The 22,561-nt window shown below is 63.9% G+C and overlaps 1 protein-coding gene across 5 annotated transcripts in view; it reads left to right on the top strand.

Annotated features, from left to right (window-relative positions):
- The window catches only part of KCNH2 (potassium voltage-gated channel subfamily H member 2), a 107,084-nt gene that overhangs the window by 34,601 nt on the left and 49,922 nt on the right, over positions 1-22,561 (top strand). For 4 of the 5 annotated variants that reach the window (XM_073334956.2, XM_073334953.2, XM_073334954.2 and 1 more), the window contains 3 exons: positions 9,042-9,206; positions 10,757-11,191; positions 16,782-16,996. In XM_073334956.2, coding sequence (XP_073191057.1) covers positions 9,042-9,206; positions 10,757-11,191; positions 16,782-16,996 — 815 coding nt within the window. Of the gene's footprint in view, positions 1-3,523; positions 3,715-9,041; positions 9,207-10,756; positions 11,192-16,781; positions 16,997-22,561 lie in introns of those variants that run through there. The other variant, XM_073334958.2, reaches the window with a different exon arrangement.

Here is a 22,561-nt window from a genome sequence, read left to right as displayed (position 1 = left end):
TGATCTGTTCCCCCCACCCCCACTGTTTGCCTGGCTCTGATGGGTCCTCGCCCCCCTGCAGGCCACAGTGCCCATGTGGGGGGAGGGGCTTACACTGCAGCAGCAGTGTCCCCCGTGGGAGCGGACACTCCTTTCCCCTGGATATTTATAGCAGTGCCAGACAGAGCTGCATTTGGTGTGTGATAAATGGAGCCCGCATGTGCTTAACCCTTCCCTGGCTCCAGGAGCCAGGCCTGAACCACCCTGGGTGAGGCCCAAGAGTGGGCAGGAGGACAAGGGGACCAAGCTGGAGTACCTGCAAGCGCAGGGCTAGAGGCACTCTCCCCTCACTCAGTGCCGACCCTCTTTCCCCAGTGCCGTGCTAGGGGGTGCTCTGCTTCATGGAGCAGGGCGGGGGCTCATCAGGGGGCGCCGGGCCGCAGGGAGCGGGGCGGGGGCTCGGCTGGGGGTGCTGGGGAGCGGGCCTCGGCAGGGGGCGCTGGGCCTTGGAGAGTGGGGCGGGGGATTGGCTGGGAGGGCCATGGGGCAGGGGCTCATCAGAGGTCGCCAGGGAGCGGGGCAGGGGCTTGGCTGGGGCGCTGGGCCATGGGGAGCAGGTTGAGGGCTCAGCTGGGGGCGCTGGACTGTGGGGAGCGGGGTGGAGGTTCAGCTGGGGGCACTGGGGAGCCTGGTGAGGGCTTGGCAAGGCGTGCTATGCTTCATGAAGCGGGGTGGGGGCTCGGCTGGGGCTGCGGGGAGCGGGGCGGGGGCTCGGCTGGGCCGCAGGCTGTGGGCTCAGCAGGGAGCGCTCTCCCCACGGTCCGAGCTGGCCCCCATGGCAATGCTGGAGAGAGCTGAGCCCGCCCGCCCCCCTGCAGAGACAAGCTCCCCAAGCAGGGGCGGGCCAGGCTGAGCACAGCTGCCCGTGTTGTGTTCCCTTGCGCTGACGGGCAGGCTTCAGGCCTGAGCTGGTGCTGCAGGGTGTGAGGTGCCAGGCCATGCTCTGTAGCGGCATGTTGCGGGTCCGTTCTGGGGCGCGGGAGCCTGGTGGGCTTTGTGCTGCATCTCCCAGGGCAGCGCGGCGTTTGGGCGAGCAGCTCGTGGGGTTGGTGCTGGCCAGAAGGGGGTGCTGGCCCCTGCTCTCCTGGTGCTCTGGCTGCGCCCAGCTCCCACCCCAGCCTGCAGCCGTGACTGGCTCAGGCTGGCACATGTCCCTGTGGGAGGGCTCTGTGACTGGGGGTGCCTTGGGCAGGGAGCTGGTGCCATCCTCACTGCTGTGGGCCCGGGGCTCTGCCCGAGAGGCTGGCCTGGTGTCCTGGGCCGGGGTGGGGGGGGGGGTCGGAATCTCATGCGGGGCTTCTCTAGTGCTGCCTGTCTTGGGGGAATGTTGTGAGTGGGTCAGCAGGAGTAGGGGGCCCAGCTCTGTTCGTGGTGTGAGCACGGCAGCATGTGGTCACCCAGGAGGGAGAGGGGTATCTGCAGTGCTGCAACAGTGGGGTGACTTGGGGGTAGCCCAGGCCCCATCTTCGGCTCCAGCCCTTCCCCAGCACGCTCCCTTCCCTGCTCAGCGCACCTGGCTCCGGGCTTTGTGGGGTTCAGTGTGCGGTGGTCACATGGCTGCTTATCCCACTCACACCTCACAGAGAGATGCCAGCCAGTGCCCTACCTGGAACTGATGCCCCCTGCCCTGGACTGGATTGGAGCTGGATTCCTAGAGGGGATTCCCATGTCCTATTCCTTTCCTGCCCTCCTCTTGCCCAATCTCTCGGTAGCAGGGTGTGTGGGGTGGCATGCCGTGAGCGCCCTTGCTCTGAGTGCTCACCTCACTCTCCTGGCCCCATGCTCTGAGCCTGCAGGGCAGTTGGGAGCGCAGTGTGCTCAGCAGGGGCCTGTCTGTGACGCATGGCCCTGCTGCGCCCGCGCTTCCCTCGCATACCACCCGGCAACGTTGTGTGTTTTGACTGTAGCATGCGGCGCTTGGCTGGCGGGGGAGCCGCACGCTGCCTTTTCCTGCCAAGCACAGCTTGGAGCAGCACCTTAGCCAGTGGCTTTGGAGCTGCGTGCTGCAGAGAGGCCACCTGCTGGCCCTGGGATGGGGCCAGGCCCAGGCATTGGGCTGAGCCCCGAGCCCTCCCTTGCTACCCGTGCCCAGAGCTCTCTGTAGCCAGAGCACAGCTGCCCGGGAGTCAGGATTCTCCTTCACCTGCTGTGCTACCCTAAGTGGTAGCCATGCTGGGACCTGGGTCAATCGTGGCTGGGCCAACCCCAGGGAGGCACATCTCAGCGCTGGGGGGCAACAGCCCTGTATAAACAGTCCTGGATCTGCACCCTGGCCTTAGCGCCGGGATAGCTGCACCCTGCTCGGCGGGATCTGTGCCCTGGCCCTAGTGCTGGGATTGCCGCGTCCTGGCCCTGGCAGGGGGATTGCCACGTGTGACGAAGCAGGGAGCGGGGTGGATTGACCGGGGAATAGCGTCTAGTTCTGGTGGGACTGTCTGCAGGGGGTGACTCCACTGGAGTGAGGAGACCTGAGCCTGTCACCTGAGCTGGGAGGGGGTTGGACGCAGGTGACACCTTTGCCCAGGGAAACTGGACAAAGCCTGGAGGAGGAGACGGGGAAGGAGGAGTGAGACTGCGGGAGGGGGTTTTTTGGTTTCAGTTTTGGGCTGGGTGGTCGAAGGCAGGGAACCCCAAGGCTGGGGTCTAAGCTCCCTGCCCCCCAGAAGGACTTGACTGAGGGGTCTGGTTGTACCCACAAGCTCTGTTCTAGACCGTGTTCCTGTCATCTAATAAACCTTCCATTTTACTGGCTGGCTGAGAGTCACGGTGAATCCCAGGAAGAGGGGGGCAGGGCCCGGACTCCCCCACGTTCTGTGGCAACTGGTGGCAGTGGTGGGATCTACTGCACCCCTTGGGTAGTACTTCCTGCAGTAAGTGACTGGGGAGCAGTAAAACAAAGGGGGATTGACGGGGACCAGGCGTGCTGAAGGCTCAGAGAGGAGTGGTTTCAGGGAGGCGGTTAACCCCTGGGAGCGTGTGGTCAGCGAGAAGGACTTTTGCAGTAACAGGGTTCCCCTGGGGATTGCAGCGAGTGGTCCCAGGGGCGGAGGAGTCTGCAGCTTGACCCTGACAAAGAGGTGGTGACCTCAAGAAGGGCTGGCACCCTGGGGGTTCTCCCTGGAAGCTGTGGGGAGCGGCGAGCACACAGGCCTGCGAGTGGCCAGCAAGGAGATGTATAGCAAACGCCTTAAGAGCGACCTGGTGGAGCTGTGCAGGCAGAGGGGGTTGCGCATTGGGAGGCTCACCAAAGAACAGCTGATTGCCCAGCTGGAGGAGGGAGATGGCTCGAATGAACTGATCCCTGTCTCGGAGGGAAGCAGCCTGGCAGATGCACTGGTGTCTGTCCCAGCGGGGAGTGAACAGGAGGCTGCTGAGGGCTTCCTGAGACCCCTTCTACCTATGCCTAGGGGAAGGGCTGGGAGGAGCCCAGCGAATACTGAGGGCATTGTGACCCCTGCGGCCAGCAGGGGATCCTCCTCGCAGAGCTCCCCATCGCTGGAGCTGAGGCGGCTGCAATGGGAGAAGGAGCTAAAACTGGGAGAGTTGGAGCTCAGGCAGCAGGAACTGCAGGAAGAGCAGGAAAAGCAGCGTCAGCATGAGCTGGAGGAGAAGGAGAAACAGAGACAGCATGAGCTGGAATTGGCCAGGCTGAGGAGCAGCGAGCCCCTGGCTGCAGTGAGTGATGGGGGACCCTGGACAGCACAGAGCTTTGATAAGTGCCTCCTGGTCCAGTGTAAGGAGGGGGAAGACATGGATAACTTCCTGGATGCCTTTGAGACGGCCTGCAAGCTGCACCAGGTTGATCCTGCGTACAGGCTCCGGTCTCTCACCCCCTTACTGGACCCCAAGGACATGGCATTGTACTGCTGACTGGAAGGGCATAGAAAGGAGACTACAAACTATTCACAAAGGCCCTGCTGCATCACACTAATAAACCTTCCGGTTTACTGGCTGGCTGAGAGTCCCGGTGAATCCCAGGAAGAGGGGTGCAGGGCCTGGACTCCCCCACGCTCTGTGACACCGCGCCCCAGCGCTGGTGCTGGGATTGCCACGCCCTGGTCGGCGGGATCCATGCCATGCTGTGTCCATTGCACTGGCCTGGGCTGCTAGTGAGGGCACAAGGCAGAGCAATCCCCATTCTCCTCTGGGGCTTGGGGGGTGGGGGGTTGTGTCCCCAGTTTGGTGCCTGCCCCCACCCCCCCATGCAACTGGGAGGGCCCAGACACCTGGCTGGTCCCTGTGCCGGCCGAGAGGCTCCGAGCAGCCAGGGGTCTGTTGCAGGGGGACGGGGGAGCTGGCGCTGGGCCCATGGTCCTGCAGTCTGAGCGTGTAACACCGTGTGCCTCTGGTGGCACCTGACCAGGATTCCTCACCCAGCATGGCCCGCTAATTGGATCACTGAGTGGGCATGTGACGTGCACGCCACCCCATACCCGGGCCCTGCAGTCAGCAGCCCATGCAGGTGGCCTGGCTCCACAGATCCCCAGGGATGGGGCAGGGTGTTGGCAGAGACCAGCAGCTGTCTATCCCTGTGCTGGGGGCGTGGCACTGGTACGGCCCAGCTGGCTCTGGGACGAATGTGCCTCCTTTGCCATAGTTTAGCCTGAGGCTTTGCCACCAGTTGGGGGGCGAGCCCCAGCTTGCCTGTGAGGTGGGGGAAGCCTGTCATCTGCTGGCTAAAGGCTAGAAGTGCTGCCCTGGCTGCCATTCCTGTGGGCCTGGCAGCAGGCTCTGCGGCAGCCATCTCAGCGCCCTCCTGCCAGTCTGGGCACTAGCCAGTCATGCCCTAAGTGACGTGCTTAACATCCATGGAACCCAGGAGTCCTGGATCTCAGCCCCCCCTGCTCTAACCACCATCCCCCACTGCCACCTGGAGCCGGGCATAGAACCCAGGAGTCCTGGCCCTCAGCCCTAACCACAAGCCCCCACTCCCTTCCCCGGGCCAGGGATAGAACCCAGGAGTCCTGGCTCCCAGCCCTCCTGCTCTAACCACCAGACCCCACTGACCCAGAGCTGGGACAGAACCCAGGAGTCCTGGCTTCCAGCCCCTCCCCTCTCCTGTTTGTAACTTCCAGGCCCTGTGAAGTCCTGCTCTGGGGCTGGGCTTGGGGATGCCAAGGTAATAGAAACAGTGAACCATGTCGGGCAGGGTGTGGGGTACCAGGCGTGGCTGGGGGCACTGTGCGGAGGAATGTGTGTGTGTGAGGGCAGCCTGGGGAATTCTGGGCAAGTCTCCCTTGCCTGCCTTCTGCGTCCCAAGCAGCCTTGGAGGGGGTGTCCGAGGTGCCACCATGCCCCCGAGTGGCCGTGGGAGGGGCCCAGGAGGGGCGTGGCACTGGGGGCAGAGAGCAGCGTCTCCTCCCTGACATTGTGGGACAGATCAACTTTTTGGGCAGGAGCAAGGCTCCCAGGCTGCGGCCCGATGGGGGTGGACAGACACGCCCAGGGCCCTGGCACAGCCTGTTGTCACGGGGTGCCAGGCTGGGTGCTCCGGAACCAACTCTGACTGAAGTCAGGCAGGACCCCAGTGCACCGTGACTCCCCTTCTCAGCTTCGGCACTTCCTGGGTCCAGCCTTGGAGAGCTCAGTCCCCTGAGCTCCCTGCAGCGCGTCCCCCTGGATGGGACCCCTGGGGAGCCTCACATGGCCCCAAAGGGCCCGGCCCCCCACTCCACAGCTAGCAGTGGCTCCCAGCCAGCGTGTGACACAGATGGGTTATTAGTTGTGGGGAACCCAGCGTAGAACAGAGCTTGTCAGCACAGGAAACCGGCAATTCCAGCCAAGTTCATCTTGGTGGGGGGGATCCAGAGCCCTGGACTCTTCTCCCCCGCCCCACCCCCTGAGTCCCAGACGAGACTGACCCCTTCTGGCTGCCCACCCTCAGTTGTGTCCAGGTGCCCCTGTTCCAGCCTTTGTGTCTTTCCCAGACGAACAGGTCCCCTGGCCTGCATCTCTCTCTGTTTTCCATTACCTCCGGCTGATTCTTGCAGAGGATGGGCCTCGGCCATCAGTTGCCAGCATACAGAGTGTTGCAGTCATACCTGCCCTCTCGGGGTTTCTGCAATGATCACACACCCTTATCCCCCTCCCTAGACACTTGAATAACACATAGGGGAAACTGAGGCACACAGTATTCAGGCAAAACATTAAGAACATTCCCACTTTGTGTCACATGCCCAGGGCCCCTGGGGATGGACAGACGCATGCAGGGCTCCTGAGGATGGATGGACAGATGCATGCAGGGCTCCTGGGGACAGACGGATGCGCACAGGCCCCCTGGGGTGGTTCAGCCCCGTTCCCATGATCTTTGCTTCTGGCTGTAGCCAGCCATATGGCCTCTGTCATGCCAGGCACAGTCCCCTCTGGCCAGGCAGGGCCCCCTCCAGCCAGACGCAGCCCCGCCCACCACTGCATGGCTGCGGTTGTGACCTTGGTTTGAGGTCTGGGGGGCAGTGGGGCTGTGCTGTGGGGCCATGGGAGCCCAGGCCTGGGGCAGTGACAGAGCAGAGGAGGAGCAGAGGGTGTCGGGCTCCCTTCCCCGTTAGCAGGGCGCTGGGCCTGGGCCAGCCGCAGAGGGGAGACCATGCCCGTGGGGCTCCTGCTGGCCAGAGGTGACAGCACCAGCATGCTGAGCAGCCGCCCTGCCAGCGGTGGGAGAGCTGAGAGTGCCCGGGGTGCCCTGCAGGCCGGGAGGGACTGTGCCTTGGCATGGCAGGAGGTCCCATCTGCCCAGCTGGGATATGTAACCAACCTCCCACGCTCACTGGCCTCCATTGGGGGTGGGGAGAAGCTGGCGCCATCTGAGAGTGTGGAGGGCTCGGTGGGGGGCCGGGCCAGCCTGAGGCCAGCACTGGTAGTGGGCAGCTGCTGTGTGTGCCCCCCAGGGATGCCACAAGGCTCAGAGGGGATCAGAGCGGATTAGGATTTCCTGCTGCACTAAAGCGTGGATGGGGAGGAAGCAAATCTGCCAGCACAAGGAGGGGCCACGTGTCTGTGGCTAATCCCAGCCCCCTAGCCCCTGCTGGGACCCCCTGCCCCAGCCTGTGGCTAATCCCCATGCCCAGCCCCCCAGTCCTGCCAGGGCCCCTGGCCCCTGCATGCCCCATCCTGCAGCTAATTTCAGCCCCTCAGCCCCTGCTGGGACCCCTGGTCCCTGCATGGCCCATCCTGCGGCTAATCCAAGCCCCTACAGGGACCCCGCGGCCCCAGCCTGCGGATAATCCCCATGACCAGCCCCCAGCCCCTACAGGGAGCCCTAGCCCCGGCCTGCCCCAGCCTGTGGCTAATTCCTGCACCCAGTCCCTGCTGGGACTCCCAGCCATGGCCTGCCCATGCTCCCTGGTGTGGAGCCCCCTGCTCCATGTGGACACCCATCTCCTTTTGCCCCAGGCACTCCCTCTGGGGCAGTGGGGGACAGGAGCATGCCAAGCCGTCTCTCCAGCCTGCACCACGTGGCTGGCTGGGCTGGGATTCCCCGGTGGGCGGGAGCTGCCGAGCCAGCTGGTGCATTGTGTGCCGGGGCTCCCTGCCAGCCATACCCTTGCTGCCAGGCCAGGCGTGAGACGGGGGAACCCGCCCACTCCTTTGGGTGTCCAGCAGAGGGATTGGGCTGGGTGGCCGTAAGCTGTAGGAGCCTCCTGCCCTGCCCGCTGTGTGCCAGGGGCTGTGCTCTGCAGCCACATCTGGGGCGAGGGAGCCTTCCCTGGCCCCTGCACTTTGGCAAGCTGGCAGGCAGGGGAGGGTGACCTGGCTGGGCCGGTCGGGGGCCCCCTGCAGCCTGTGGTGACGTGTCCCTCTGGCAGAGCACAGCTGCAGCTGCCCCAGGTGGCCTGTGCCCTGCCCTGCCCCCCAGTCTGCCCGCTGTGCACCTGCCCCAAACTGCCCTGCCCTGTCCTGCCTACCCGCTGTGCTCCCTCTTGGGGGCACTGGCTCCCGTCTGGCCCTGGGTCATGAGCAGATGTTGAGTTCCCTCGCCTGTGTGAATGGGCTGGGATCTCTCCCTGGCCCTGGCTGTGCCAGTGGGGTGTGCGGAGCCCAGGGCTGCCCAGGGCTGGCTGGGCGAGGGGTGAGATGCTCCCTCGTCCCTGGAGAGCTCGCAGCTGGAGGAGCCTCGTCTGCCCGGATTAACACAGTGGCTGTGAAAGTGCCTTGCGTGGCTTAAAAGCCCATCCAGGGCCCCCACCCTGTCTGGTGCCCAACTGTGAGCAGGCCCTGCCCCCAGCACAGCCTGCCTGGGGCACCTGCTGGGCCCCCTACCCAGGGAGACAGTCCCGGCTGAGCCATCTCCAGGGGGCTGCCTGGAAATCTGCCCAAAGCCCCCCCTCCTGGTCCCCGAGGACAGCCCTCCATTGCACCCTCTGGCCTTTCGGGGCCTGGGGCTGAGGGCAAGCAGGTGGGGGCTGTGAGAGCCCCATAGACAGGGGCTGCCCCCCTTCCCGGGGTCAGAGGCCTGTGTGTGCAGCCCCCGCAGTCACCCGGCCTTTTTCTGCCACTTACAGGGCCCCGTCCAGCCTGCTCCCCCAGCCCCTCCCCTCCCACGGCCCCATCTAGCCCCTCCCCCCCACGGCCCATTCAGCCTGCTCCCCCAGCCCCTCCCCCCCTCAGCCCCATCCAGCCTGCTCCCCCAGCCCCTCCCCTCCCACGGCCCCATCTAGCCCCTCCCCCCCACGGCCCATTCAGCCTGCTCCCCCAGCCCCTCCCCCCCTCAGCCCCGTCCAGCCTGCTCCCCCAGCCCCTCCCCACCCATGGCCCCGTCCAGCCTGCTCCCCCAGTCGTTCTCCCCCACGGGATCTCTGAGGTTCATGACACCGCCCCTCGCCCGGCTCTGTTGGCTGGTTTGGGGCTGGTGTCCGAGTGGCCAGGTCCATGGTGCTGGCAGGGTTCTCCTGCGGGAGGCTGCCTGGGGCGCCAGAGCCGGGGGGCAGGCAAGCGAAGGCTCTCAGGGGGGAGCCGGGCTGTGCCGCTGGCAGGGGCTGGGACTGACCCTCTCGGTGCCCCCGCAGGCAGCTGCTTCCTGTGCCTGGTGGACGTGGTGCCCGTGAAGAACGAGAATGGGGCTGTGATCATGTTCATCCTCAACTTCGAGCTGGTGCTGGAGAAGGAGCTGCTGGGCTCCCCGGCCAAGGACACCAACCACTGGGTGACCCCTACCAACTGGTTCCCTGCAGGTAGGCCCCATCAGCGCTCCGTGGACAGGGAGGGAGAGACTCCGTCTCCTCGTCCCCCCTGGGGGGGGACTGAGGCTACCACGCCAATGGGTGCGGTCCCACGGGGCACTGCCCGAGGCCTGGCACACTCCTGACACTCAGAGCTGGGCACGTGCAGCCTGTGGACCCAGCAGTTCACTGTCCCACAGAACGGGCCCCCCTTGCTGTGCCCCAAGCCGAGCCTGTCCTGGAGCTGGCTCCTCTCCAGCTCTTCACTCCAGCTCCAGCCAGGCCTTCAGTGGCTGGGAAGAGCAGAGCCCAGGGATGGGAGCTGCCCTGCTTGCAGTCTGAGCCCAGGGCTCTGGGGCAGGCTGGCTGTGGGGCTGTCCAACCCTCGCCTGCTCCCCACCTGGGCACAGGATTCTGGGGACGCCCTAGGGCTGGGCATGGCCATGGTGCTGTCTGACCCACGTGGGGCCTCTGTCCTGGACTCCCAGGCCCTGGGCTCTCTCGGCTCTGTACAGCCTCTGGGAGGAACCCGCGTCAGTGTGACAGCCCTTCTCGGGGTCCACTCTCCGGGGTCAGGCCCTCTGGCCCCGCCACCTCCTGGAACCGCACCTCTCTGAGCCTCCAGCAGCCTGGCTCTGCCGTGGGCCACTCAGAGAACCCACCCCCAGAGGGAGCAATGCCCCCGCCCCAATCTCCCCACCCCCGAGGGAGCAGTGCCCCCACCCAATCTCCCCACCCCCGAGGGAGTTATGCCCCCTAGCCCTGATCTCCCGCTCCAGAGGGAGCTATGTCCCCCTGCCACAATCTCCCCCCCCCAGGGAGTGATCCCTCCCCCCGTAATCTCCCCCCGAGAGGGAGCGATGCCCCCAGAGCTCCCCCTCCGAGGGACTGATGGCCCCCCTCAGAGGGAGCAATGCCCCCCCGATCTCCCCCCCAGGGAGCGATGCCCCCCCCCGATCTCTCCACCCCAGAGGGAGCGATGTCCCCCACTATCTCCCCCCCACCCCCGCATCCCTAGCCGGCAGTGACTCTCGGCCAGCCTCACACCGGAGGTTTATGGAGCGTCTGGACCCAGCCCGGGCCGTTCTCAGGGCTCTCGGCCTGGCCAGTCTCACCACGTCCAGCTGGGTCTGTCCCCGTCCCCACGGGCCCATGCTGCTCCCTGTCCCAGCCCAGCCCCCTCCATCCAGCTGATCCTGTATCCCCTCCCCCGTTTGTCTTCAGTCCCAGGGCCCCTGGAGCCCCCTCTATCTTCTGTCCTTTGTCCTGTCCCCCTCCCCGGAACCAGCTGATCAGGTCACTCGGCCCCTCTCTTCTCAGCCTTTTGTCCTCCCACTGGCCAGAACCGGCTGCTCCCTGTCACCAGTTGCTGGGTCCCCCATCTCCAGGCCATTGTCCGGGGTCCTGGCTGCTCTTTGAGGTCACACCTGGTCCCCTGCAACAGCAAACCCCCCTCCGACCCCCTCTTTACCCACACAGCACACAGGGAAACTGAGGCACACATGGTATTTATGCAAAGTGCTAAGAACCGCTCCCACCCCGTCACCTCCTCTCCTCGACAGGGCGCAGCAAGTCCTTCAAGCTGAAGCTGCTGGCGCTCACGGCCAGCAAGCAGTCGCTGTCCCAGGGGGGCCCCGATGCCGTTATCGTGGACTTCTCCAAGCCCAGCAGTGAGTCAGGGGCCCCAGACGATGTCACCTCCTCCCTGGATAACAGCTGCCGGGACTCCCAGCTGGAGGAGCGCAAGGCCCTGGTGGAGCTGGAGGAAGGGAGGGGCCCGCTGGGCGAGGCAAGCCTGGAGCCCCCCGTCACCCACTCGTCACCCCGTGCCGACAGGGACCGCCTCCACCTGGACGCCTCCTTCTCCAACTGCAGCCTGTCGCGCAGCCGGTCCCGGGAGAGCTGCCACAGTGTGCGGCGTGCCTCCTCCGTCGACGACATCGAGGCCATGAAGGGCGAGGGTGACAGGCGGGGGCAAAACCGCCACGGCAGCACAGGTACTGGGACCGGCCCGCGCTGGGCAGGGCCAGGGCAACGCCACCCAGCACCGGTGGCAGTAGTTTCTTTCAGGTAGTTGAAAGCAGCTATCAGATCCCCCCTCATTCTTCTCTTCTGCCGACTAAACAATCCCAGTTCCCTCAGCCTCTCCTCATAACTCATGTGTTCCAGACCCCTAATCATCTGCGTTACCTAGGGAGGTGGTAGAATCTCCTTCCTTAGAAGTTTTTAAGGTCAGGCTTGACAAAGCCCTGGCTGGGATGATTTAGTTGGGGATTGGTCCTGCTTTGAGCAGGGGAATGGGACTAGATGACCTCCTGAGGTCCCTTCCAACCCGGATATTCTATGTTTCTATGATTCTATGATAATCATTTTTGTTGCCCTCCACTGGACTCTCTCCAATTTTTCCACATCCTTCTTGTAGTGTGGGCCCAAAACTGGACACAGTACTCCAAATGAGGCCTCACCAATGTTGAATAGAGGGGAATGATCACGTCCCTCGATCTGCTGGCAATCCCCCTACTTATACAGCCCAAAATGCCATTGGCCTTCTTGGCAACAAGGGCACACTGTTGACTCATATCCAGCTTCTCGTTCACTGTCACCCCTAGGTCCTTTTCCGCAGAACTGCTGCCAAGCCATTCGGTCCCTAGTCTGTAGCGGTGCATGGGATTCTTCCGTCCTAAGTGCAGGACTCTGCACTTGTCCTTGTTGAACCTCATCAGATTTCTTTTGGCCCAATCCTCTAATTTGTCTAGGGCCCTCTGTATCCTATCCCTACCCTCCAGCGTATCTATCTCTCTTCCCAGTTTAGTGTCATCTGCAAACTTGCTGAGGGTGCAATCCACACCATCCTCCAGATCATTTATGAAGATATTGAACAAAACCGGCCCCAGGACCAACCTCTGGGGCACTCCACTTGATACTGGCTGCCAACTAGATATGGAGCCATTGATCACTACCCGTTGAGCCCTGTGACGAAGTGGGAATGTTCTTAATGTTTTCTCTGAATACTCTGTGGGTGCCTCAGTGTCCCCTATGCCGTTCTTAAGTATCTAGGTTTCAGAGTAGCAGCCGTGTTAGTCTGTATTCGCAAAAAGAAGAGGAGGACTTGTGGCACCTTAGAGACTAACCAATTTATTTGAGCATAAGCTTTCGTGAGCTACAGCTCACTTCATTGGATGCTACAGCTCACGAAAGCTTATGCTCAAATAAATTGGTTAGTCTCTAAGGTGCCACAAGTCCTCCTTTTCTTTTTAAGTATCTAGGTGGTGGGATAAGGGTGTGTGATTGTTGCAGAGCCTTAGAGGGCAGGTGTGTGCAGGGGTCTGGACACAGAGAATGGCCAACACCCTGTTTCCTGGCAACTGATGGCCTGGGCCCCTCCTCTGCAAGGTGCCAACTGAAGGGGTTGGAGAACAAAGAGATCAGGTGGCCTCCTGGCCCCGGAAAGAGACAGAGGTGAGAGGAGGGGCTGGAGAGTTTCAGTTTGGAGCTGGGTGGGGAAATGGAGGGAGTCTTAGATGCGGCTTTGGCCTCCCTGCCCCGCAAGACGGACCTGACTGACGGTCCTGTTCTCTGCATCTACAGGCTCTGTGTTAGACCATGTTCCTGTCGTCTAAAAAACCTTCTATTTTACTGGCTGGCTGAGAGTCACGTCTGACTGCGGAATTTGGGTGCAGGACCCTCTGGCCCCCCCAGGACCCTGCCTGGGCAGACTCGCTGTGGGCAGTGCATGGTGTGAGAAGGGGATGCTGAATGCTCCGAGGTCAGCCCCAGGAAGGTGGAAGCCGTGTGAGCTTCTTGCCCTGAAGACAGTCTGTTCCCAGAGCTGGCTCCCCCAGAGTCCTGACTGGCTTCGTATGGAGTAGTTCCAGAGCATCCCCCTGGTGGCTCCGTGACAAGCCTGACAATCTAGCCAACTTTCTATCCACCTTTAGTCCATTCATCCAGCCCATACTTCTTTAACTTGCTGGGAAGAATACTGTGGGAGACTGTGTCAAAAGCTTTGCTAAAGTCAAGGAATAACACGTCCACTGCTTTCCCTTCATCCACAGAACCAGTTATCTCGTCATAGAAGGCAATTAGATTAGTCAGGCATGACTTGCCCTTGGTGAATCCATGCTGACTGTTCCTGATCACTTTCCTCTCCTCTAAGTGCTTCACAATTGATTCTTTGAGACCTGCTCCATGATTTTTCCAGGGACTGAGGTGAGGCTGACTGGCCTGTAGTTCCCCAGATCCTCCTTCTTCCCTTTTTGAAAGATGGGCACTCCATTAGCCTTTTTCCAGTCGTTCGGGACTTCCCCCGATCGCCATGAGTTTTCAAAGATAATAGCCAACGGCTCTACAATCACATCCGCCAACTCCTTTAGCACTCTCGGATGCAACGCATCCGGCCCCATGGACTTGTGCACGTCCAGCTTTTCTAAGTAGTCCTGAACCACTTCTTTCTCCACAGAGGGCTGGTCACATCCTCCCCGTGCTGTGCTGCCCAGTGCAGTAGTCTGGGAACTGACCTTGTTCGTGAAGACAGAGGCAAAAAAAGCATTGAGTACATTAGCTTTTTCCACATCCTCTGTCACTAGGTTGCCTCCCTCATTCAGTAAGGGGCCCACACTTTCCTTGACTTTCTTCTTGTTGCCAACATACCTGAAGAAACCCTTCTTGTTACTCTTGACATCTCTTGTGAGCTGCAACTCTGTCATGGAGTCCCCGGTCGATGCTCTGGACCTGCTCCCTTTGAAGCCAGGCAGGACTCTGGGGAAGTATTGTTTCTTGACTTTAGCAAAGTTTTTGACACAGTCTCCCACAGTATTCTTATCAGCAAGTTAAGGAAGTATGGGCTGGATGAATGCACTATAAGGTGGGTAGAAAGCTGGCTAGATTGTCGGGCTCAACGGGTAGTGATCAATGGCTCCATGTCTAGTTGGCAGCCGGTGTCAAGTGGAGTGCCCCAAGGGTCGGTCCTGGGGCCGGTTTTGTTCAATATCTTCATAAATGATCTGGAGGATGGTGTGGATTGCACTCTCAGCAAATTTGCGGATGATACTAAACTGGGAGGAGTGGTAGATACGCTGGAGGGGAGGGATAGGATACAGAAGGACCTAGACCAATTGGAGGATTGGGCCAAAAGATATCTGATGAGGTTCAATAAGGATAAGTGCAGGGTCCTGCACTTAGGACGGAAGAACCCAATGCACCGCTACAGACTAGGGACCGAATGGCTAGGTAGCAGTTCTGCGGAAAAGGACCTAGGGGTGACAGTGGACGAGAAGCTGGATATGAGTCAGCAGTGTGCCCTTGTTGCCAAGAAGGCCAATGGCATTTTGGGATGTATAAGTAGGGGCATAGCGAGCAGATCGAGGGACGTGATCGTTCCCCTCTATTCGACATTGGTGAGGCCTCATCTGGAGTACTGTGTCCAGTTTTGGGCCCCACACTTCAAGAAGGATGTGGATAAATGGGAGAGAGTCCAGCGAAGGGCAACAAAAATGATTAGGGGTCTGGAACACATGAGTTATGAGGAGAGGCTGAGGGAGCTGGGATTGTTTAGCCTGCAGAAGAGAAGAATGAGGGGGGATTTGATAGCTGCTTTCAACTACCTGAAAGGGGGTTCCAAAGAGGATGGCTCTAGACTGTTCTCAATGGTAGCAGATGACAGAACGAGGAGTAATGGTCTCAAGTTGCAGTGGGGGAGGTTTAGATTGGATATTAGGAAAAACTTTTTCACTAAGAGGGTGGTGAAACACTTGGAATGCGTTACCTAGGGAGGTGGTAGAATCTCCTTCCTTAGAGGTTTTTAAAGTCAGGCTTGACAAAGCCCTGGCTGGGATGATTTAACTGGGAATTGGTCCTGCTTGGAGCAGGGGGTTGGACTAGATGACCTCCTGAGGTCCCTTCCAACCCTGATATTCTATGATTCTATGATTCTATGACTTATGAGGAGAGGCTGAGGGAACTGGGATTGTTTAGCTCCATGTCCCCAGCCAGCCCCAAACTGAAACTCCCTCCAGCCCATCCTCCTCTGGGCTTTGTCCCTTTCCGGGCGGGGAGGTCACCTGATTCCTTTGTTCTCCAACCCTTTAGCTCTCACCTGGCAGGGGGGAAGGGCCAGGCCATCAGCTGCCAGGAAACAGGGTGTCGGCCATTCTCTGTGTCCAGACCCCTGCACACACCTGCCCTCTAGAGCTCTGCAATGATCATACACCCTTACCCCACCCCCTAGGGACTTAAGAACTGCAGAGGGGAAACTGAGGCACCCACACAGTATTCAGAGGTAACATTAAGAACAGTCCCTTCTTCTTCACAAACTCCAGGTGTGATCTGACCTTCCTGATTTCCCTCCTGTACACCTGAGGAATATTTTTACACTCTTCTATCCGGAGGAGTATAGCAGGGACAGCAGTTACCTGTTCAGCCCCTGCCCCGTTATCGCGTTGGGGACCATGCTATTAACTGGCTGGGGACAGATGGACTCCCATGGGGAGGGGCCTCCCCGTCTCCCTCCGCCAGGACCCTGGCCCCCGGGGAGCAGGGCTATAGCCCCCAGACCCCAACGGGAAAAGCTTGACAGCTACTCAGCACATGTCCACTGGCACAGCTCCCCATCCAGAGCCCAGCCCAGCCCCCACAGCCTGCCTCTTGCCCCTCAGCTGCACATCCAGCCCTGGGGCTCCAGCACGGGGTCAGTCCTGCCAAGATCCAGCCCCGGGGCGCTGGTACGGGTCTGTCCTGCCCACACCCAGCCCCAAGGCACCAGTACGGGTCTGTCTTGCCCACACCCAGCCCTGGGGTGCCAGCACAGGGCCTGTTCTGCTCACACCGAGCCCCAGGGGAGTTGGCACAGGGTCAGTCCCGCCCACACCGAGCCCTGGGACACTGGCATGGGGTCAGTCCCGCCCACACCGAGCCCCAGGGGAGCTGGCATGGTGTCAGTCCCGCCCACACCGAGCCCTGGGACACTGGCACGGTGTCAGTCCCGCCCACACCGAGCCCTGGGACACTGGCACGGTGTCAGTCCTGCCCACACCGAGCCCCAGGGGAGCTGGCACGGGGTCAGTCCCGCCCACACCGAGCCCTGGGACACTGGCACGGTGTCAGTCCCGCCCACACCGAGCCCTGGGACACTGGCACGGTGTCAGTCCCGCCCACACCGAGCCCTGGGACACTGGCACGGGGTCAGTCCCGCCCACACCGAGCCCTGGGACACTGGCATGGGGTCAGTCCCGCCTACACCGAGCCCCAGGGGAGCTGGCACGGGGTCAGTCCCGCCCACACCAAGCCCCAGGGGAGCTGGCACGGGGTCAGTCCCGCCCACACCGAGCCCTGGGACACTGGCACGGGGTCAGTCCCGCCCACACCGAGCCCCAGGGGAGCTGGCACGGGGTCAGTCCCGCCCACACCGAGACCCAGGGGAGCTGGCACGGGGTAGTCCTGCCAAGACTGAGCGCTGGGACACTGGCATGGGGCCCGTCTATGCCAGTGTCTCCTTGTTTCTCAGGCCGTTCCCAGATCTGCTGCCTTGTGCAGAGGAGCTGGGCCCTGTGTGCCAGGCTGCCCCCGACCGTCGCGTCCTCTTGTCCTCAGGGGCCATGAACAACCTGCGCAGCAGCCTGCTGAACTCCACCTCCGACTCAGACCTGATGCGCTACCGCACCATCAGCAGGATCCCGCAGATCACACTCAACTTCGTGGACTTCAAGGCCGAGGCCTTCCTGACGTCGCCGTCCAGCGAGCGGGAGATCATCGCGCCCACCAAGCTGAAGGACCGGACGCACAACGTCACCGAGAAGGTCACCCAGGTGAGGCCCACTGGGGGTGCTTCCTGCCGGGAGCGGGGAGAGCGGTGAGGCCCACTGGGGCCCTGCCGGGGGCGGCTGTGATGGCAGGCTGAGTGGGGCTGAGTTCTGGGGCACACGGTGGGACAGGCTTACGCTAGCTGGGCTGGCCTCCACACAGCAGCCTTGCCGGGAGGCTGGGGGGCAGGGACTGCCAAGCCAGTGGGTGCTGGGGCAGTGCAGGAGGCTGCCCGGCGGGCTCCCAGTGGGGCATTTGCCTCGTGATATGCGGCTGCCCGAGGGCTGGCTCCCGTCTCTAGCTCGGGTGATGTGCTGCTGTGCTGTGCCTGCCCAGGGCTGGCATGGGCCCATAGCAGCGGCTGCTCTGCTGGAGGAACAGGGCAGCGAGGTGCCTGGCAGAGGACAGCCGGGGAGCCGAATGGCCTCCCTGGGGCCTGGCTGGGCAGGGTATGCCAGGGGACTGGGCTCAGACTCGGTTTGCCTGGTGCTCAGCAAGTTCCATGCACATCCCCTGCCTGCCCTGGGGCTGGGATCCAGGGTGTGATGCACAGGCCTGTGGGGTCACGAAGACCTCCCAGCGACCCCCCAGCTCAGCCGTTCCAGTTTGGGGCTGGGCACGGGGCTGTGGGTTGGGCGATGGCGACCTCCTCTGCCTTCCAGAATACAGAGCCCATGGGGTGTGAGAGGGGGCTGCTGAGTGCTCGACCTGGGGACAGGGGGCTGCGTCTGGTGGGGGGAGGGGTGCCTCGGTTTGGGAGGGGGAGGTGGCTGGGCCCTGGGGCAGAGCTGCAAGGGCAGGTGTGTGTGGCTGGGAGCCAGAGCAGTGTCTGCAGCCACCTCCTCAGGCCTTGGCTGAGCCAGGCCTGGGCAGCGACCCAAAGAGATGCAGATGCAGTGGACCGCGGGCCAGGGGCTGAGTCAATGCTGGCCGCAATGCCCCAAGACAGCACTAGGGGGCGCTGGGCCGCAGGGAGTGGGGCGGGGGCTCGGCAGGGGGCGGGGGCTGCAGGGAGCGGGATGGGGGCTCAGCAGGGGGTGCTGGGGAGTGGGGCGGGGGATCGGCAGGGGGCGCTGGGCTGCGGGGAGCGGTGCGGGGGCTCAGCTGGGGGCGCTGGGCTGCAGGAAGCGGGGCGGGGGCTCGGCAGGGGGCGGGGGCTGCAGGGAGCGGGATGGGGGCTCGGCAGGGGGCGGGGACTGCAGGGAGCAGGATGGGGGCTCGGCAGGGGGCGCTGGGCTGCAGGGAGCGGGATGGGGGCTCGGCAGGGGGCGGGGGCTGCAGGAAGCGGGGCGGGGGCTCGGCAGGGGGCGGGGGCTGCAGGAAGCGGGGCAGGGGCTCGGCAGGGGGTGCTGGGGAGCGGGGCGGGGGCTCGGCAGGGGGCGGGGGCTGCAGGGAGCGGTGCAGGGGCTCGGCAGGGGGCGTTGGGCCACGGGGAGCGGGGTGGGGGCCCTGGGGGGGCGCTCTCAGGTGGCAGTCAGTGCTGGCCCCAGCGTGGTTCCCTGTGGACTGCGGGCAGACAGGGGCTCTGTGTGTGTCTCGTCCTCTGGGGGGCAAACCGTTGGCCTGGTTTTACCGTTAAAACCCTGGCGAAGGAAGGAAGCGTTGTGGGTGCGGCAGGCGCTGTGGGCCGAGGCCGCGTGGGGCGTCGGGGAGAAGCTATGACTGCACCTGCCGCCCATCGGGCTGGCACACGGCTCCTCAGGGAGGGAGCATGGACAGCGCGGGGGGGGAGCCCCCGGAGAGGGGCATGGAGGGGCCAGCATGCCCCAACATGCGTGTGCACACGCTGAGCGACACAGCAACAGACACGTGTGCTCCCACACGCCTGGCGTCACACGCAGCCACACACGTGTCTGCACATGCCCCCACATGAGGACCCCCCCAGAGCTAGCCCTGCTCCTGGGCACAGCCAGGGCCAGGTGCCTCTGGGGAAGGTGGCGAGCCCCTAGGCACCGGGGCGCTGCGGCAGGGCCCTGTATGCGCCCGTGGGGACCCCAGTGTTCCCAGCAGTGCCCTTGGGCAGTGGGCTCTCGCAGCCTGCCCTGGCGCTCCAGGGGAGGGCATGCTCCCCACAGGGCTATGCCGGGCAGGCCCCCCCCAGCACCCTCAACCCCTCCCCCCGCACCACATGGGCTCCTTCCCCTCCAGCTGCTAAGGAGCGAAGCAGCCCCAGGGCCTTGGCAGTGACATTAATCCCTGCGCTGCTGCTGGCGGCCCGGTAATCCCCTCCCCCTCTCGCTGGCGCTCACCGCCAGGCGCCAGCCATTGCACCGGGTAGGGCAAGAACAGTTATGGGCACCGTGGGGTGACTGGGCTTGTGTGGCTTGGCCATGCCCATCTCGGGACGCAGCACTGGGCTGCAGGAGGCACAGCATGGCCTGGTGTGGTTGCATTTCAGTGGTAGGGGCTCGCATGCTGCAGCCTGGGACGTGCTTCAGGCCAGCCAGGGGCCTGGCAGAGCTGGGCAGTCATCCAGAGACATGGCACAGGGAGCCTCACATACTGGGAGCAGCGGGCAGCGGCCAGGCCAGGCCTGGGGGAGCAGAAGGCGGCAGCCGGGAGCAAGGTCTAGGGCAGCAGTGGGCAGCACGTGGGGCAGGGTGGAGGTGGCCTGGGGAGATGGGTGCCGGGCAGGGTGGGTGGAGCCGGGTGCCGGGCAGGGTGGGTGGAGCCGGGTGCTGGGCAGGGCAGAGGGATCCAGATGCCAGGCAGGGAGCTGGGTGCCAGGCAGGGCGGGGGGAGCCGGGTGCCAGGCAGGGCAGAGGGAGCCGGGTGCCGGGCAGGGCAGAGGGAGCCAGATGGCAGGCAGGGTGGGGGGAGCCAGGCAGGGCAGAGGGAGCCGGGCGCCGGGCAGGGCCGAGGGAGCCAGATGCCAGGCAGGGTGGGGGGAGCCAGGCAGGGCAGAGGGAGCCGGGTGCCGGGCAGGGCAGAGGGAGCCAGATGGCAGGCAGGGTGGGGGGAGCCAGGCAGGGCAGAGGGAGCCGGGCGCCGGGCAGGGCCGAGGGAGCCAGATGCCAGGCAGGGTGGGGGGAGCCAGGCAGGGCAGAGGGAGCCGGGTGCCGGGTGCCGGGCAGGGCAGAGGGAGCCAGATGGCAGGCAGGGTGGGGGGAGCCAGGCAGGGCAGAGGGAGCTGGGTGCCGGGCAGGGCAGAGGGAGCCAGATGCCAGGCAGGGAGCTGGGTGCCAGGCAGGGCGGGGGGAGCCGGGTGTGGAGCACGGCAAAGCCCATGCGGAGCAGACGGTGCCGTGTGCAGGGCGGGGACGTTGTTGAGAGGACGCCGCGAGCGGCTTTGCAGCAGCTCTAACTCCCGGCACAGGGAGCAGGGCGGGCGGGCGGGTGGGGTGTGGGCACGGGGCTCCCAGACAGAGCCGTGAATCCAGCCCTCCGTCCGCCTCCCTCTGCCTGCAGCACTCGCTCAAGGTCACCGTGCTCTCGGACTAGCCACCGGGCCTGGCACACAGGGGAGGGTGCTGGCCTGGGCTGGACCCAGGGATGCCCGCTCTGCTACGGGGGGGCAGCAGTGGGTGGGCTGGGATCCCCTTGCGCCTACAGCTGGGCTCACTCCATGTGTGTCTAGCCACGGCCCCTCTGGTGGGCTAGGGCACGGAGTGACCACGGAGAGCTGCGTGGCACCGGCCTGGCTCCCGGCATGCCGCCGGGGTGTCCACCAGAGCCCACCAGCAGCTGGGGAGGGGCTGAGGCATGTGGGTGGGCACTGGGGATCCAGAGCATTCACCACCCCCTGGGACGGGGGGCTGGTTACACAGGGCTCCCCCCCAGTGCTGAGATCTGGCCCCTGGGGTGAGGCAGGGGGCTGGTTACACGGGAGCATGGGGATGGGAGAATGTCCCCAACCACAGGGTGCCCGTGGGGACCCACTCCAAACACTGGCCCTGCGGGGCGGGTGTGGTCTGCGGGGAGGCCCAAGGCCTGTGCCAGCATATGGGTGCCGCCGTGGGGGCAGTGATGGGTGACGGCGCCTGGCAGGGGGCTCTCTGGCCATTAGGGATGCGCGGCGTGTTCCTCGGCTGGGCTCTCCCGCCTGCCCCCGCACTCGCTGCCGGCTGCCAGGGACACTGTGAGCTGCCTGCTCCTGGCACCGGCGCAGGGTGAGTCAGCAGCGTCAGCAATGGTCAGGGCTGGGGCGGGGTCTTCTGGGCATCCCAGGGCACTCACCCCCTCCCCATGAGGGCTACAATGGAGGCAGGATGCCTGGGTTCCATCCCCAGCTCGGGTCGGGGGGTGGGAGTAGGGTCTAGTGGTTAGAGCAGGGGTTGGGGGGCTGGGAGTCAGGATGCCTGGGTTCCATCCCCAGCTTGGGGGGCGGGGAGTAGGGTCTGATGGTTAGAACAGGATTGGGGGCTGGGAGTCAGGATGCCTGGGTTCAGCTCTGGGAGGAGACCAGGGTGAATGATGGCACAGGAGGAGGTGGGGTGACTGGGAATCTGGACTCCTGGGTCCTCTTGGCAGCTCATTCTTTGCCTTGTTGGGTGACCTGGGGTGAGGCCCATCCCTTCTCAGTGCCTCAGTTTCCCATCAGCAGGAGAACTTGGGGTGGGGGCTCAGATGCTGTGACAGGCCTGGTGGGGAGGGGCAGCCAGCAGCCGGTGAGCCAGGGGGAAGGCAGGGGATGGGAAAGCGCAAGCCCCAATGCAGAGGGGGAGGGCGGGGGGGCAGGGCAGGCCCCTCCCCGTGGGTGGGCACAGGGGCGGGCAGGCCAGTGCTGTTCTTCCATCTGTCAGTGTGAGCAGAGAACCCAGCCGCGCTGCTTGGAGCTCCAGGCTGCCCCGGCTCAGGACCTGGCATGTGGTCGGGTGCTGGCAGCAGGATGGGACATGGAAGGGAATGGGGGTGTGAGCACACGATGTGGGGGGCCCAGATCTGAGAGCCCCCAGCACCTGCCATGTCCCAGGGCAGGAAGGACAGTGGCACGCAGCCCGAGGGCGACCACAAGCACGTCCGGGTGTGCCGCGCCGTCCGCATCTCCAGTCTGGTGGCACAGGAGGTAGGCAAGGTGGCATGAGGACGGGGCAGGGGCATGGGGACGGGGTAGGCAGGGACTGGGGAATGGGGGAGGGGCATGGTGAAGCTGGGGCAGGGGACAGGACAGGCAGGGACTGGGGCACAAGGACGGGGCAGGGGCTGGGGCACAGGGCAGGAGCCCGGGGACAGGACAGGCTGGGGCACGGGGTAGGGGCATGGGGACGGGGCAGGCAGGAGCTGGGGAATGGAGTAGAGGCATGGGGACGGGATGGCGGCTGGGGCGTAGGGAAGGGGCTGAGGGACAGGAGGGCAGGGCTGGGGGCTGGGGGCTTGGGCCAGTGGAGGGCCAGCACCCCGGCCCTGGGGACCAGCAGTGTGGGGCTAGCAGGGCTGGGCTGGTGGGCCCCATGAAGCTCCGGGGATGGAGCTGCCATGGCGACAGGGGTTCTCTGAGGGGGGACAAACATCCTCCCCTCCCCCACATCCTACCCCAGATGGCTTGATCTAGATTTACAGCAGGCTGGACTGAGTGGCATTGGCTTTAGCACATAGCAGACAGGAGCGTTTTATACCCCAGAGCGCCCCCG

This window comes from Lepidochelys kempii, chromosome 2 (genome assembly GCF_965140285.1).
Source record: "Lepidochelys kempii isolate rLepKem1 chromosome 2, rLepKem1.hap1, whole genome shotgun sequence".
NCBI classification, from domain to species: domain Eukaryota; kingdom Metazoa; phylum Chordata; order Testudines; family Cheloniidae; genus Lepidochelys; species Lepidochelys kempii.
The sequence above is the reverse complement of the archived record's forward strand: the minus strand, read 5'-3'. Positions and strand labels throughout refer to the sequence as shown.